Below are 17,904 nucleotides of genomic sequence, written 5' to 3' on the forward strand. Positions count from 1 at the left end.
AATTGCACAAGCTGCGATGCGCACTGCTCCAAAGCAGCAGACCGCCTCAGTGGGGTATCGTGGCGCAGGGCCGGCGGCAGCTCGGCCCTCCCGAGCCGCCGGCGCTGTTTGAGCGAGCTCTCCCGGCTCCCACTCACTGTTCCCACCCTCCGGCCCACGTCCCGACGCTGGGCCCATTCGGGGCGCGGCCCCTGAGCCGCCGGGCCGGCCCCGCCCCGCTCGGAAGCGCCGCCGTGACCCCGCTGACGCGGGCGGCGGGCCCGGAAGCGGCGGGCGCGGGGCCGGAGCGGGGGCAGCGGCGTTGGGCGGCCGAGCGGCCCCGGGGAGCGCCCGGCGCCGCGCAGGTGCGAGGGACGGGGCCGCGGCGGGGCAGCGCGGGGGAAAGGCACGGGACGGCACGGGCGGGACGGGACAGCGGGGCGGGCGCGGCCATTTTAGCGCCGCGGGACCGCAGCGTCCGCGGTGCCCTGCGCTCGGTGCCGCTGATCCCGCTCGGGCCGGCCCTGCCCTGCCCTGCCCTGCCCGGCCCGGCCCTGCCCTGCCCTGCGCTCGGCGGGGGACAAAGGCAGCGCCCCCGGGCCGCCGGGCAGGGGCAGCGCGGCCGCTCGGCGGGGACGGGCAGGGCCGGGCAGGGCCAGGCGGCCCCGGCAGGCGCCGGGCGGGTGCGGCCTGGCCTGAGGGGCAGCTGGGGCGGCTTCGCCTTGTTGGGGTGAGACGGGAAGAGAAGGAGCTTCGGTGTAATAATAATAACAGTGCACGCCCGTCCCGGAGTGGGGCACAGGCTAAATGCGGCCGGGAGCCGAGCGAAGCCAGCCCGGCCGCCGCCTTGGAGCTAATAATAGGCAGTGTCTGCTCACTGGCTGGCAGCAGGTTATGCCGTGGTCTGCAACGCAAGGAGATTTTAGTGATTTAATGAAAGCCTCGGTTATGCAGATAGATAAAACTAACAGTGAAATATAGAAAGCGTTATTAAACACTGAAGTAATATTTAAACGCTAAGAGTAATTTTTGTAATTCTTTTGCAGAGTATGAAATTACTGTTGCATATTTTCTTAAGGTCCGGAGCAGAAGCAAGTCTTCACGGGAGTTCTTTGCTAATCACCTATGAAGCTCCTGATCCTGAAGTTGCACTTTTGCAATGAAGAAAAGGAGACGGCTCGCTGCAAGTCTAAATGAAAAGGTTCATCTTGGCCATGAGAAAGATACTTCAGAACAGATTCTTGTAGTGGACTGTGCACAGCAAATTGTCTCCAAGTCTGCAGAAATAGCTCCTGCAGATCAACTCGAATCTTCCCAAGAACTTTCACCATCACCAGAACAAAGAAAGCTCCTAAGCTCATTGCAATATAACAAGAATCTACTTAAATACTTAAATGATGATAGACAGAAACATCCTTCGTTTTGTGATTTACTCATCATTGTAGAAGGAAAAGAATTCAGTGCTCACAAAGTTGTTGTAGCTGTTGGGAGTAGCTATTTTCATGCCTGTTTGAGCAAAAATCCAAGCACCGATGTTGTCACATTAGATCATGTAACTCATTCTGTCTTTCAGCATTTGCTTGAGTTTCTTTACACTTCTGAGTTTTTTGTGTATAAAAATGAAATTCCATTAGTGCTGGAAGCAGCAAAGTTTTTAGATATCATAGATGCAGTGAAGTTACTAAATAATGAAAGTGTTTCCAATGTACAGACTGATGTGGTAACTGATGCACCTACACCAGTCGAAACACTCAGTGAACTGACAGGTAAACTATTAAATAGTCATCAGTGCACTTTCTGTGGTCGAAGTTTCTGTTACAAGAAGTCCTTAGAAAATCATTTGGCTAAAGCCCACCGACCCCTTTCCCTGGAGCGAAAGCATGGGTTAAAAATGGTTGAGAAGGCCAGCTTTTCCACCAGGCGCTCCACGAGAAGCCGTAAGTGTCCAGCTAAGTTCGATATCAGTGACAACGAAAGCGGTGATGCCTCTGACAGCAATTTGGAAAAAGTCAGTTCTGACAAGGAGACATCTGAGAGAAGTGAATTTGAAGACAGTGAAAGTGAGTGCAATGTGGATGAAGATGGGCAGGAAGAGGAAATGTCAGGTGAAGATTCAGAATCTGAAGAGCAAAGTGAAAAGGAACAGAACGATGCTGAAGAGGGTTCTGAGACAGTTGACTCAGTGGGGAATATTCCTGAAGGCTTAGCTCCAGTCATCATTCAGACCAGTAGCAAAAAACTACTGCAGTGTCCCAAGTGTGACAAAAAGTTTGATCGAATAGGTAAGAGTGAGTTAGGTTGATCTCATTCATGGTGGTGCTGTTTGTGTGGGAAATAAACCAAGCTTTTTCTCTGTCCTGTAAATATAAGAATTTCTGGATCATCTCACTGATCCAGTGTGCTGCTGTTTTCTCTAGGTGTATTAAGTTGTTATGTCTGTGGTGCTAAATAGTTTCAATAAATTATATGAGCACATTAATTTAAAAATCTGCAAATACTACATTTATTTCTCTTCCACTGCTCTGCATTCTGGTTGTTAGCAATGTGTAAAAGCACAGCTACTGTGGAGAAATAAATGGCCTGTGAGTATTTAGGGTTGGAATGGTACATGCTGTTTCTGCATACATTGGAAGCCCTTTTCTCTTTGCACTTTCATAACTTAGAATTCTAGTTCTGTGCTCAAAAAATCCATGACAAACATGCATTAAAACAAGCGATACATAAAGTACTTCTTTATAAGCTTGTATTACAATGCACCATTGACTAATATGTTTAAATTATGAACCTCTGCAGCTCATAAATTTCAGTACTGTACTGCAGCATGCATGTATGTTCTACAGAGAAAAAAAGTAAGATCTAGTACAAAGCAGAGAGGGTGCTATTGACTTGAGGTAGATTTATCCACAGGACAGAATTTTGTCATCAGAAAAAAGTTGGCAAACAGAAAAGGGAATACAAACCATGTGAAAGAAATGAGAGAGTAGCATTTTTAATTCTGGCAGTGTGTTGGATCCTAAATACAGGTAAAATGTGTAAGGGTTTTTATCTTTCATTCAGTGTTCTGCTATTTGAAAGTACCTTAAGATTACTGGTTTGTTGTGAGGCTGTTCCCCATTCTGCAGAGGTACTCACGATCAGTGTAGTGAAAGAACAGGACTGTAATTTGCAGTATTTAAGAACAGATGTAGGGTTGAGCCCTATGCTGCTGGGTTGAACAAGAGTGATGTGTAACCCTTGCACAGACTTACAGGAAGATGGAAGTGTTTGGAGCGACCTTGGATCAAACACACAGGTGAGGGCTGGGCAGTTTTCAGTGGTGTAAGCAAGTGCATGTGGAGAGTACTTAGAGCTTGACCGCATGTGAGAGAGATTGTAGAACGAACCCAAACATGCCTATTGCAGACTATATGTGTTACAGTTCATGCTAACAGATTTGTCTTTGTTGTCCAGGCAAATACGAGAGCCACACACGTGTCCACACGGGTGAGAAACCTTTTGAATGTGATATTTGTCACCAGCGCTACTCAACCAAGTCCAACCTGACAGTGCACAGAAAGAAACACTCCAGTGACACTGACTTCCATAAGAAGGAACACAAATGTCCCTACTGCAATAAGCTGCATGCAAGCAAAAAGACTTTAGCAAAGCATGTGAAGAGGCAAGTATGAGATAATGTGTCTGACATTTCTGAAGAAGCTTTTGTTTTTTGTTTTAAAAGTGAAGATAAGCATATATATATAAACATAGCATATTTTGCGTTGGTTTTATAACTATTTCTTCAAATACCTGCCTTTTCAAGGGGCATGGGGATTAGCAGTGTCACCTAACCTGCTGTAAGAAATAGCAGTAGTGCTTCTATGGGGGTTCTGCCAAAAGTTTTTATTACAAATTTTAGAATCTTTCAGATGAGCTAGCACAGTCAGAACACATCAGGCTTAAAAATCACCTGACTGCTTTTAATTTGAAGGCAGAGTAAAGTACCTTCTAGTGTTTTAGATGTCAGTGCTTTACTGTTGATAATGGATGTCTAAACCATTTCTGTGCAGATTCTTTTAGATAAATAATTTATGGCATGTCTAATTATAAGGTATTATTATTTACATGCTTCTTTTTTTCATTTTTCTTTGTAAATATCCGTAAGTTGAAACTGCCTTCTGTCTTATCAAATCTTGTATGAGGTTCTGCAAGAGCCCATAGTCAATGTTGCTTTCCAGTTACTTGTGTCATTAGAGTTGTTTCAGCATCAGTATTTGTTCTGGCAGTGTGGGGATCAACTTCCATGACATATGAAGCTTAGAAGTAGATATTTAGTATTTGGATTATCTTCATCTCAGAAAGCCATGACTACTTTCATCTTCTGTTTTTCTGCTAGGTTTCATCCAGAGAATGTACAAGAATTTCTTTCTATCAAGAAGACAAAGAGTGAAGGTTGGAAATGTGATGTAAGTAATTGTTCAGTACTTTTTTTTTTCATACAGAGTTAACTTTCTGTGAGTCTGAATGAACATCAGGTATGTGTTTTTGTGAAATCTCAGAAAACTTTCTACAGAGTGGTTTTCCTCTAAGTGATACATTTTCTCTATCTGCTGATGTAAGAGCTGAACTTTGTCTATATGTACAGCCTTTGGTCAGATAAATAATCCCAATTTGAATTCTAAAATAGTTAGAGGCAGTATTTTTTCACATGCATTAGTTTACAGATTATTAGACTTGAGTGTTATGAATGCTTTAAAAACAGTATTTGCTCTGCTGTTAATTACACACATCAGGCAATGACCATAAAGTATACTGTTATAGGAAGGATCTCTCAATTGTGAGGAAAATATATGTTAAATGTGAAACACTTTCTCATTTAGCTGCATATGTATGTCAACCGAGTTGTACATTTGTGCTAATTTTCTCTAATTGTAAAATCACAGAATACTTTCCTTGATTTTCCCTGGGAGAGGTATATATGTGAAACTATATCTGCTCTAAAGAGTTTGTAGAATTTCCATTATCTATGTGTATGCTGCCAAATAATGTTTTAAGGTTTCAGATGTGGGGTTTTGTTGCTGTTACTTTTTTTTAAGGGAATTTGTTTCCTTTTTGTTTTTAGGGCAGTTGTTTTGTTTATGCAAGCTTCTGTATGGTGCTGTATGTCTGCAATATTAGGGGCTGTGACATAATTGCTAACCTTTATTGGGAACTTTCACTTGTAAACATACAGTGGGAAGGTGGGAGATAGCAGCTGTAGGAATTTGTATTGTTCATTGTGCAGCTGGTGGGATTATGGTTCAAGGTTATTACATGGTTCATCAAAGGATGTTATCTTCCAGGTGAGGTTGTGTTGTGTAAATGTGTTACAGACTCTGTTTGTTACTAGATAAGAAACACTTTAACGGTTGGAATCGTGTAACATCGTTTACATTCATTCAGTTAAAGTGTGTTACCAGAGGAGTGATTTGATAAACTCCACTTCCTGGTTTGTGGGTTTATTTTTTTAATTGAAAATTGTAAGTAGAATTTTTTTAAGAAGTGAGCTGCTTTTCTTGTACAACTCATGTGCATTGAAAATGGATTGAATTAAAAGCAGGTAGAATTCCAACTTTTACAGCAGTTGCACATTGAACAGGACCCTTGGGTGCTGTACTGGGACTGTTTTCATTTTGTGTGGTATATTCTGAGGGCAAAGGTGCCACAGACATAAGCTGCAGGATTCACTGAGGTTATTTGTTTATACTCTAATCTGTTTGTGAACAAGATTTACTGACCATATTTTAATCCTTGAGAAATATGAGCAAATTTGCACAAACAATTGAAATTAGTAGTGAGGAAAAGCAAGACAGCTATTATATTTTTCACAAATATGTGATTTTCTTACACCTATATTTAACATTAATGAGTTTTAAAACAAGTAAAGCTGCTGGTTTTGATTTCTTTATTCATGTGTGCTCTGTGAAGCTGATTGCAGGAGTTAATGTGTGGGAGTTGTAGTGCTCAGCTGAGCTATCATAAACAACAGCAGGAGTCTCACAGGGAAGTATGTGAGCACTCTCTTGGTTTGTGCTGAAGCATAGGGCCCTGATGATAAATTGTAATACCTGGTTTAAATGCCTAAATTTGAGCTGTGGATTCAATTCTGTAATTGTACTGCATGCTTACCTGAGTAATTACTAATAATCCTTGAACATTTAGGTTTTGGTTAATCTGAAAGCAGTACTAAAAAGCACACATAGTGTTAGGCTTGTGATGGTCTTGTAATTCTAAAATGTATTTTGAGTTACATTTCTTTGTTGGTATTGACATTTTCTCTTTAATACCTGCTGTCAGAGAATTTCCCAGAGGAAATAAAGGAACAGGTGTGACTCTGGTACTACAGTAGCTTATACTGCAGCAATTTTTACCAGGGTCCACCTAAACTGATTCAAGCCAAAGCTATTTGCTTTTTTTCCATTGGGTTATTTTCTGCTGAGTTACTGTGTTGAAACACCCTGGGAAGGGAGTCTGGGAAGTGCTGGAGTCAGTAGAAGGGAGTGGGGAGGAACATAGAACTGCATATAGTTGCTAGTAGTTGATTTAGGCTGCCATGGATCTGCATCCTAATCTATACTGTACAGTCCACTGTGGCTTATGTAGAGGACAGGTTGGTTTTGATGTTGACTGCAAGGCTTTACATACTGGCATAGAAAGTTTTGAAGAATACATGTTTAATCCTACATTGGTGCAGAGAGCAGATGAACTAAACTGTTACGAGTTTATGAATAGGAAAAGAATCTGGCTATAACTGATGTATCTTTGACAAAGTGTGTTGCCATTTCAGATTTGTAAGAAATCTTTCACTCGGAGACCTCACTTAGAAGAGCATATGATCCTTCACTCTCAGGATAAACCCTTCAAATGTACCTACTGTGAAGAGCATTTTAAATCCCGGTTTGCAAGACTGAAACATCAAGAAAAATTCCATCTCGGTATAGAACTTCCTTCTGACATGTAAACACTAGATTTAAAGTAAAACATTCCCCCACCATTTTATGTCCTGCTTTCCACCCCGGCTCCTTCTACAATTCTCTCTTCCACTTTTGGGGGAAGAGTTGTTTGAGGGCTTTTTGTTGGTTGGGTTTTTACTTTTGTGTTCAGCTGTCTTTTTGAGGCATTCTCTTGTACCCAAAAAAAAGTCAGAATTTTGGGGAGGAAGAAGAATTTAGGTTAGTTTTGTTTGGAACTTTTTTGCACAGAATTGATTCTCAGCTAGAGAGTCAGATTCTTCCTGAAGTTTTCAAAAGACATTTTCCTTTCCTCCTGAAGCATTCTGTAGACTTGTTTATATTACTGATTACTTCTGCTGCGTAGGAACTAGATGAGTGATAAGAATTTTTTATTTCAAGTGGTCCAAGTGGGCTTAATTGCCTTTGACTATGAATTCTAAATTTTTGCTTTCCAGTCATGAAATTTGCCAAAATGCCAGATCTTAGAAGTAACTTAGCAGAAAGCTCACAAAGTCTAATAAAGTATGTTGACTGTACTAAAGATGAATAATTTGTTAGACAAAACTTTTGCTTTGTAAATCGATAAGGGCTTTTAAAAGTAACCAGTCTGGGCTTGTTGTTTAGTTTAGCTGACAGTCAGTCCTACTCTGTGTCTGTCTCCCTGCAGGGCCTTTCCCTTGTGATATTTGTGGCCGCCAGTTTAATGACACAGGGAATCTGAAACGCCACATCGAATGTACTCATGGGGGAAAGAGGAAATGGACATGTTTCATCTGTGGGAAATCTGTCAGGGAACGGTAAGGACTTGCCTGACTACTTGAACTTCAGCAGAACACAGCAATATTAAGCATACTATGATTGCTGTTGAATATGCTTGGAGTTTTTAACATAAATGAGACCATTTCAGAGCGTTAGTTTATTAAAAGGTAGTGTCAGAGCCACAGGTAGCATGGCACTTTCTGATCACCTCTAAAATTAAGGGTGACAGCTGTAGGTAATTAATTATCAAGTGCAAATATATTAAGAAAAGTCTTACCTCTCATTCATTTCACTTAAGTTTCTTACTGTTAAGAAACTTAAGTTTCTCTGTTATGCAAATACATCTTTCAATTTCTTGGGAAGGATGTTTTCTTTAATGTATGTTTTCCAAATTTACATTGGGATGGTGTTTTATTTCTTTCCCGATACTGTTTCTAGACCCAGTTAATTCAGTAAACAGGTTGCCAGACTGTCTTTGAATGCATGTGTTGGTGTGTATATCTGAATTAATACAGTCATTTGGATATGTTATGATCCATCACAGTAACAGAAATTGAGAAAACTATAGTATGCTTCATTTTAAAGTGGCAGGGACATTGCTTAAAATTAAATTTTACTGGCTTTGTTAAACAGAACAACTTTGAAAGAACATCTGAGAATTCACAGTGGAGAGAAGCCTCATCTTTGCAGTATTTGTGGGCAGAGTTTTCGTCATGGAAGCTCTTACAGGTATAGATTTTTATTGAACAAGCTGCTAAACTGTTTTGCATATTTGGTGATATGTATGCATTCATGTTATTGACATAGTTCTTTGTAATGTATGTGCTTCATGTACTTCACCTCTGAGAACATTAGTAAATGTTCTAAACGTCTTTCAATTTTAAAAATATATTGCTAATCTGTGGGAATTAATTTAATTTATAAGACATTAGTGGCTTAAAAATCTTTTCTCAAAGTTGAGTTTTTTTGCACATGTAAAACTTCTGTGTTTTTGTTATTCAAAGAGAAAATGAGCAGAGGACTAAAATAATCTACTAAATTAATTTCACATAAGAGAGTTCAGCTCAGTTCTCTCTTGATTTCTAAGAACAATTAAGGTGCATCTCAGGAGGAAGTTACTTCCTGATACTTACGTGAGGCATTAAAGACTGCATTTTCTGCTATTTTGCATTGACTTGGCAGTACAGATGATGTTAATAAAATTACATTTTATGGTCGTGTTTATGACTAAATATGCAGACTTCATCTAAGAGTGCATCATGATGACAAGAGATACGAATGTGAAGAATGTGGGAAAACATTTATTCGGCATGACCATCTGACAAAACACAAAAAAATACATTCAGGTAGGTATTTTCTTTGGAAATTTGCTTCAAGCTTACTATTTTGAAATAAAACCCAATCAAAAGTTAATTATGGATTTTTTTTCAGTACTTGCAATGTTTTAGGCCTGATAAAAAGTTCCTGCCACTCTTTATAAGGTCTATTGAAGTAGAGTTAATCTTACATGTTTTATAGGTTTAAAAGCCAAATGTTTCCTCCGTGATACCATAGAAAGCCGAGGGACAGTCAAAAACATGTAACAATGAATTGCTTTAACAATCAGAAATACAAAAAGCAAAAGTGAAAAAGGAGGATTTTTTAATGATTTCAGATTTCTTTTTTTAATAGCAATTGTGTGAAACATTATTGCCCCAACACAGAAGAAGCTGTCAGGCTCTGTCAGAGTTTGTACACTGATCACGTCAATGTAAGAACATCACAGAGGTGTTTCTGAAGTTTCTCTATGAACAGATGGGGATGATCAGGAGGAAGGAAAAAAATCTGTTGCTCTGAGACCAAAAAGTTATCAAATGTATAGGAAGAGCAAAGATTCACCAGTGACTTTTTAACAGAGGAAATATGACCTTTCTAGGAGGCAAAATACTTTCTAGGCAGCATGGAAGTATGAAAGTGATCAGAGTCTAAACTTCCTGAGTCTTTTTGTGAAAGACAGCTTCTTTCCTGCTGGTTGAAATCATAATGTGTGCTATGAAATAAAGAAATCTTTGAAAACTCCAAATACCAAAAAAAAAAAAAAAAGGGAAAAAAATCCTCTTTTCTACTCTATTTGCTTTCCCCCCTCTAGAAAGTTACATTCTTTGACTGTCCACACCCCTATTTACATGAGAAGAAATATTCTGCCACTTTGTGGAAGATCTCAAGATGACTAAAAAGCATCAAGATACTTTTAAACAGCAGCATAAAACAAAAAGGTAACTATATGTCCATCAGGATAAATACTAAAATAAATACTAAAATAATAAATACTTAAATACTGAGGTGTAATTTTAAATTATGCAACATAGTAGCTGTAAATAATTGGTATGTTTCAATAAGCTTCTCCTCCCTAAAACAGCTGAATTATTGAAGGTACCACATTTCAGGTCATAATGAAGAGGGTACATTCCCAGTCATTGACTTGTACCTCCCATGCAGTGAGTGTTTGGGGAAGTCTCTCTTGACTTGGAACACAAAGCTCTTTGTAGGAATGATATGGACTAGTCCTCTATAACAAGTAGTAAAATCCTTACTCTTATAGAAACACCAAGCTTCCTAAATTTTCTTCCTTAATAAGAGAGAATTCTTCTCCAAGTGAGGTGTGGAAGAGCTTGATTGGCTGAACTTTGGGAACATGATTATAGATCATAGGTATTTAATAAGTTCCAAAAAGATTGAACCAAAATTTATTGAATTTTGCCCTTGTAGGTGAAAAAGCACATCAGTGTGAGGAATGTGGAAAATGTTTTGGCCGTCGAGATCACCTTACTGTTCATTATAAAAGTGTTCATCTAGGAGAAAAAGTTTGGCAGAAGTAAGTGTGGGGTTCTTATAACTGCGTAAGTGTTTCTGTGCTGTAACTGATTTTGTTGGGACTTGAATGTGTGAGCAGAATTCTGCTAGTCTGTGTGTTTGTCATGCCTGTACCTCAGGCTTCATATACTACAGTTTGAAGAGGATGTCAGAAAATTGCCTCCACGACTTAAGTTAGATATTTCCTTTGTAGGGAAATTAATTTACAATTAAGTAAATAAAAGCATTAAAAAGGATCAGATTTTAATTTGTCAGTTATCTGTCTTATTCTTAATTGATGGTTTGCTATAATAGTCTCATTCCAGACTAGTTAAAACTGCATTATTAGTCATCATGTAAACACTGGGAGAATTATCTCACATATAAGGTATTTTAGAAGCTGGCAGCAGATTAGTGGCTCTGAAAGGAGATAAAAACTTTGAAACCTAAGTTGTTTCTCTAACTTGAAAATGCAATAGGATTTTAAAACTCTTGAGCTCTAAAAATAAATCTCTCAGAGATTTGAAATAAACAGCTCTTGTTGTTTTTCAAATGATGTGTTTTAGGTGTTGGTACTCACTAGTGTTGTGTAGAAACCATTAAAGATGTGTCTGACTTAAAAGTACAGTACATTAATTATTCTGGTTTTTTCTCTTGGTAAGCAGTAGCCTACCTAGAAATTCTGCCATTCCTAGAACCTTATTTATGGCATAATTCTGTTAAAGTAAAAACTCCTTGTGAGTGTTGGGCAAAAAAAATGTTACTTAAGGAGATTTTTGGGGTTAAAAAAGAAGTTTTAGTAGCTTTTGTTCTTTGAATACTCAGTGCCATCCCGACAGAGAATAAAATTGAATATTGAAAAGAATCTAATTGACCTTATTCTTATTAGATGCCAGGAAAAAGGAACATAAGTGAAGAAATTTGTAAAGTTTGGTATTTAGCTATTTTGTAGTTAAAGGTTTCAGAAAGGACTGTGGACATTTCTCTTAGTTACAAAAAAAATAACATGAAATGTCTTTTTTTCTTTAAAGATATAAAGCAACATTTCACCAGTGTGAAGTCTGTAAGAAAGTTTTCAAAGGGAAATCAAGTTTGGAAATGCATTTTAGGACGCATTCAGGTAAAAAGAAAATAAACCCCGACTAAACAACATAAATGTAGGAATGTATTTTTATGCATCAGTATTGATTCAATTATTTTATTCGTGATGGTTGTTGAGCATTCAGGACATGAGTAGAAGAAATCAGCGAGATTTTATTAATTTTCATATATTGGCCATTCCTGGATACTGTTCTATGATTGTTTAGCTGGAATACTAATAATCTCAGTTCAGGTTTATGGGAGACTTTTTGCACCTCCTCCTTTAATTCACTGGTATGTGTGTTCTTGCAAATTTACCCAGAGACCTTCTAAATGTTTCTGTGCTCCAGAGATTACTGCATTTCAGGTGGTAATCTAAACAAGGAGTGAACTCCCTTTGGAAAGGGCTATGTCCTTCCTGTTTGGCTTTGGTTTTCCTGCCTTGTGTTTAGGAAAATCATTGTCTTTTGAAATGTATAGAGGTACAAACTGAGCTCATGTAATCCAGTGTCATAGCAGTTAAAAGACTCTTCTTTTTAATTTAGTTTGTATTCTAACATAAGTCGAGAGTATTGAGGGAATTGTATGTAAGAAGAGTATACCAATATAACTTCTAAACAAATTCTTGATGACTCTCTTGATTCCAGAATAGATGCTTAACTTACAGTTTGTTTTCAGTAAAACTGTTTTTAGTAGGTCTTGATGTTGGTAATCCATAGCAGGTATTTGCACATTTATGTGTGATTTGATGTTTCTCAGAAAAACTGTCACTTCTCTGTCTTTACAGGTGAGAAGCCCTACAAGTGTCAGATCTGTAATCAGTCTTTCAGAATTAAGAAGACATTAACAAAACACATGGTTATTCATTCAGATGCTCGACCTTTTAACTGCCAACACTGCAATGCAACATTTAAACGGAAAGACAAGCTGAAGTATCATATTGATCACGTTCATGGATCTAAGGCTGCGGAAGAAGCATTGGCATCTTCTCCAGAGGAAAAGCTAGTCTCCTTGCCAGTGCAGTACACCTCTGATGACAAAGTTTACCAAACTGAGGCTAAGCAGTATGTGGAACAGTCCAAAGCATATCAATCAGAAGCCAAAACTTTGCTGCAGAATGTATCCCCAGAAGTGTGTGTGCCTGTGACTCTGGTCCCTGTTCCCATGGCAGACCCCCAAGCAGAGCTGGTGCAGCACACTGCTCAGTCCCACGGCATCCTTCCCCCGCAGCCGGAGCAGCCGGATTATCAGCGAGCAACGGAGCTCTCCTTCCTCGAGAAATACACCCTGACTCCGCAGCCTGCAAATATTGTTCATCCTGTCAGGCCTGAGCAAATGCTGGATCCCAGAGACCAGTCATATCTTGGAACTTTACTGGGGCTGGATGCGACTCCCACTGTACAGAATATTTCAAGCAACGAACATTCGTGATCAGACCATAACATTCCACCGAATTCACTAAGCCATCGGCCACCAGAAGGCTGATTATGGCAACTAAGATTTATATTTTATATTTTATTTGGACTCATTAAGTCTTCTGCATAGTTTTGGGAAAACAATTTGTTTACATAATATTTGAACATTTAGGCACATTTTGATGCATACGAAAGAGTGTTTCTTGTGATTTTAAGAGTTTTTAAAAACCTTATAGGTGGTCTTTTAAAAATAATGCTCTGAAATATGTTTTAAGGATAGTGGCTGAAAATATAATTACATATCTGGCTATTAATTTAAAAAAATTGTTTGCCTTTCTGCATCTCACTTTGAGTTAATGTTTTAAGGGGAATAGAAAGCATTCTAAAAGAATAAGGACTGTTTAAAATCCATGAAAATTTATAAGGGCAGGCAGGGCTATGAAACACAAACTTTGAAGTATGTTTCACACAGAAATTAATATATAATTTCCTTGAACCTGAGGCATTTTTGGAAGGTTTTAAAGGTGGCTGGACTCTGGAGCCTAGCCAGTGAACACAGGCACTAGGTTCTTCTGAAAAGTGATTTATGACACTTTATGAAGACACTAAACAAGGTTTTCGATGATCCCCTGAGTACAATTAAGCTGCCTAAATTTGGCCTCTTAGTTCTTCTTTGTTCTCTACTGTTGAATAATGTAGGAAGAGCTGGACAATGGTATTGTCTAATTTTCTACATTTAGTTCTATATAATTTTAAGATGCTTTTTTTTTTTGCTTTTTCAATCTTCTTTGTCTTCTAAAGTGTGCCCCACACTCTAACTTCGAAAGAAATGGGAGTATTCGCAAGGTCATTTTAATCCATGAACAATCACAAAGGATTGGCATGGTTTACCCTTGCTAGAGCATAAATGATATCAGGGTCCCACGTTAATGTGCCCATTTTCAGGTTATCTGTGATAGAGGAGAAATTTAAAGACTGTTCCAGAACAGTATTTAATTTCTATTTTTAAAAAAAATCAGTAATTATAAATCTTGTGAGTTTCTAATTAAATTGTTTTGTTTCTCACTTTCTTGTACTGTGTTTATAAACCAAAGTTAAACTCTTGAGAGTATTTTATGTCTAATTATTTTTAGCTTTTTCTTTACTAGACATAAGGGTTTTTTTCAAAAAAACCCATTTGGAACTACAAGTCTGGTGTTACCATGAAATCTAGTATAGTTTAACCTTATCTAGCTTTCTCTTTTAAGTCTACTTTAAAAATAATTATTCTGTGTTTGTTTGGTGAATATGATGCCAAAGAAAGTATCTGAAGTAATTTTATAATCCTCATGATTCCTCACAAGAAGATTCCTGTCTTACTAAGATGAGAATTAAGATTGAAATTTTCTCCCAGTTTTCCCTATTCTTAAATTATTATGTCAAAGAATCTTTAAAATGGGAAACTGGATTTATGTGTATTGTTGTAACTTAAATTTATTCAATGACCTGAGCACAAGGGAGTTGTGGTGATGACTCTTTTATCACAGTTCTGCAAACTCTCAAGTGACCCAGATCCTTTGAGATTGTATTCAGATACTTTGGTGTTAGATTCTATTAATCATCTACTTCAGTGTTGAGCAGTTTGCAGGAGAGGGGCCAGAACTGCCTGAATGTTCATATTTTGAAGCTTGTACCCTAATGGATTCTTAATGTAAACACACCAAAGATTTCTGTTAGCTGTTAAATAGTGGCAGAGTTATAGAATTTTAAGTGTTACCAATATTTAAATAGGACTTAGCCAAAGAAGCACAATAGAAGTCCTAAACTTTAAAAGTTCAGTTTCTAAAACAGGACTACTAACTGTTCTATGTTTGTGTCTCTAAAGTAAAATTTAGAGCTGTGCTCTGGGAATGTTCAGACTGACATGCTGTAAATAGATCTGGGAAGAAGCTGAAGACTAGCAAATACACAGCAATAACAAGGCCATTGAATGCCACCTTCTGAAAGGACACTATCAAGTACTATCCTTCCTGCTTTCTTAACTCCACCTTTTATCTCCTTTCAAAATAAAACTGTTTCTGTCACCTTTACACTCCATGGCTTGAAAATGGCTGGTTTATGTGTAGTTTTCAAGTCTACATGTGTGGATCATATTCGTACTATTCATGTGCACATGAAAAATGATTTCTGCTGCATTTGTAATTGTACTGTTGAAAGTAACCCAACATCAGTGGTGTCAGTGCAGTGCTCAGACTAAAAGCCTAATTCTTTGTTATTTCTTGTCTTTTCTGTCCTACAGTAGAAATAAGTATTGTAGGATTTTGACAAAACAGTAGCTTCAAAGTGGTTGGTAAATAATCGTTTCTTTTAAAGTCCAGTTTGTGTGGAAGGCACTCTAGGAAAACACTGAAATGGAATTTGGAGCATATTTACTTGATAATGTCCTTTTAAAAATAATTTCATAATTGTGCCTTTTATATCTATTCTAAAGAATGGCTTTTTTTCGGTAGTTGAGTTGTTTGTTCAGAAAACATTAAGGTCAATAACTTTCAAAGGGCTCCATGTTTGTGCATGCCCAACAAGAAATGGATTATAAAAGGACTCGTTTTTCAGAAAAACAAGCGTGCTCTTTGCTGTTTGGGTGACCAGAATTATTAGTCATTCCTGGAAAAAATTACCTACTAGTTCTTTGGTGTTCTTTTGTTTGCAGATAACCCTACTAGTTAGTGTTTGTACCTGCTGGTCAGGCTGGATCATTGCCAGTTGACAGTGAAAGACAATAGGAAAGCTTATGTGCTAGATACATAGTTTTTATTTTTATTTAATATCATGGGCTATAATTTGTATGGCTTTACATCTACTTAAAATTCATATATGAGCAAAATAAATTTTCATGGACTGGGACTTCGTTTGGTAGGTGAAAGTATCTGGTTTCTGCTTGATAGGAGGTAGTGTGTAGGGAGACAGGGCTCAAAGGGCAGAGGTCTGCACCTCACAGCTGGGTTGGAACTCCTTAGTGTCTGCTCCCCCCATTTCAATATGTGCTCATCAGAGAGAGTGTGTGCTGGTGATGTGCAAGGGACATTTACAATCAATGGTCTATCTGGCAGTCCCCAGAGCAGTTGAGGGTTTATTGCCAAAGAAGGAAGATGCAGGTGGCTCTTGAAAAGATCTTTAAAGAGTGTTTAGTGGCACATTGCAAAAGTTGGTCTTTTCCACATGCTGACCTTTGGGAGGAAGAGTGGAGTCCGTGCTGGTACTCCAGGCTGCTGCATGGTTCTGAGAACTTACTGCACTCGTTCTGTTCAAACATTAAATCCTATATTTTTTTTGCTGTACAGATTCCTGGTTGTAGACTGGGTTACTGCCTTTAATTCTTTTAGTGGGTTCCATGTTCAGTTTATTTATTTGTATTGGAATTTCCTCTTTGAGCACTGACACTTTTCTTACAGAGGTGTATCCCTCATGGGTTCTTTTCATGCTGAATATCAATCATTGTAATGGTGAAGATATTTTTCTGTAAGGCGGTGGTTTCCTTAAAATTATAGTGCTACTATAGTCTGGATTATAATTCCAGTAGTTGTTTCTAAAGGTGGGTCATACCAGACCACAATGACAAAAGATGTATTTGGTGTCATCAAAGAGCTGAGCTTATTTCCCTATAAGAAATGTGAAAGAGCTTCCAGAACTGAAGAACGCTTCCGAGGAGTCGCCTCACAAAGTGCTTGATTGAACATGAAACGTGGACTGTTAAGGAATAAATGACCCTCAAGCTTTTACATTTAAAATAACTTCTGTTTAGGAGTTAATGAATGTAGAATTATGAATGAATTCTGTTCTAGATGAAAAAGAGTTTTTTCCCCCTGATAACAGTAAAAAAGATGTGAAATTTTTCTGTGTGGAACGCACAACACAGCTGACCCAGACTGTGCATTCCCCGTATGGCTGAGGCCGGAGGGAAGCAGAGTGTGCTTGTCTGCAGGTCCTTGTGACTCCTGTCCCCGGGGATCTTGCTCACAGTCTCACAGCAGTTTGTTATTCCATGATGTGCATCAGAGAATGTCATGGCAGGACGTCATGCAGGGCAGTCACCTTCCTTAAGGCTGAAAGGGTCTTTTTCGTGGTTCATTATAAATGTTTTGGTTTAAAAGGTTTTGATGGATTAAAGGTTAAAATAACAAATTTTTTTAAATCCCCCATAACCATTTAAATCATGTTAAATGTTGATCCTTTTATATGAAAGAATGAGGTGAAAACTCAATATTTTGTCACTGGTATATTGAGATAATGTGTTTAAAATGTGATCTGTACAGGTTGGTATTTTAGATGGAAGTCTTTAAAGTTGTCTTTTTAGGGGAAATCCTTTGCTGTAAGGAAAAGTTAGGAAGTGTACTGTAAATGTAGAAGTACTCAGTCCTATGTGTAATTTTGTTTGCTATGGAAAAGTAAAGTTCTTTTGTCTTAATATTGTGTGCTTCACAGGATTTCTTGCTGGGGTGCTTGCTGGGGTTTGATTTCTGCCCCTTTTGGTTTTCAAACATCACGAAAACACAGTACACTGTGTCTTTCAGTTTCAGAGCTCATGAAATAGAAACAGATGAGACCGATATTTTCATCAGACCGTGCGTCTCATTCTGGTTGTGACTTTGCGATGCGTAGTAGATGAGATGTGTTTACGAGCGGCGCTGTGGGGTGGCTGTCCCGCTGGCGGCGCGGCAGCGGCGCAGTGCTCGCGGCTCCCCGCCCTTGCTGTGTGCCGAGCCCCGGAGCCCTCACGCGCCGTGCTCGCGGTCCCCCGAGCTCGGGCTGTTTAAATGAAGCGCCGGGCGCTGATTGGCGGGCGGGCGAGGGGGGTGGGTGGGAACGGGCGCGAGCCGCGCTGGGATTGGTCG

General features: G+C 38.9%; 1 protein-coding gene across 2 annotated transcripts; it reads left to right on the forward strand.

The window, feature by feature from the left end:
• The first annotated feature begins 280 nt into the window (after nucleotides 1–280).
• On the forward strand, nucleotides 281–17,477 carry ZBTB41 (zinc finger and BTB domain containing 41). 2 transcript variants are annotated; one of them, XM_033067718.1, is made up of 11 exons: nucleotides 281–344; nucleotides 1,026–2,261; nucleotides 3,430–3,637; nucleotides 4,352–4,421; nucleotides 6,782–6,929; nucleotides 7,615–7,744; nucleotides 8,340–8,435; nucleotides 8,946–9,052; nucleotides 10,455–10,560; nucleotides 11,570–11,658; nucleotides 12,406–17,477. In XM_033067718.1, exons 2-11 carry the CDS (start codon nucleotides 1,139–1,141, stop codon nucleotides 13,047–13,049), a joined length of 2,721 nt encoding a protein of 906 aa, XP_032923609.1. In that variant the 5' UTR covers nucleotides 281–344; nucleotides 1,026–1,138; the 3' UTR covers nucleotides 13,050–17,477. The 2 variants fall into 2 exon arrangements, with proteins under 2 accessions (XP_032923609.1, XP_032923611.1); XM_033067720.1 differs by having other exon boundaries at nucleotides 306–344; nucleotides 1,058–2,261.
• Nucleotides 17,478–17,904: the final 427 nt, after the last annotated feature.

The sequence above is a fragment of the Catharus ustulatus genome, chromosome 9, assembly GCF_009819885.2.
Source record: "Catharus ustulatus isolate bCatUst1 chromosome 9, bCatUst1.pri.v2, whole genome shotgun sequence".
NCBI classification, from domain to species: domain Eukaryota; kingdom Metazoa; phylum Chordata; class Aves; order Passeriformes; family Turdidae; genus Catharus; species Catharus ustulatus.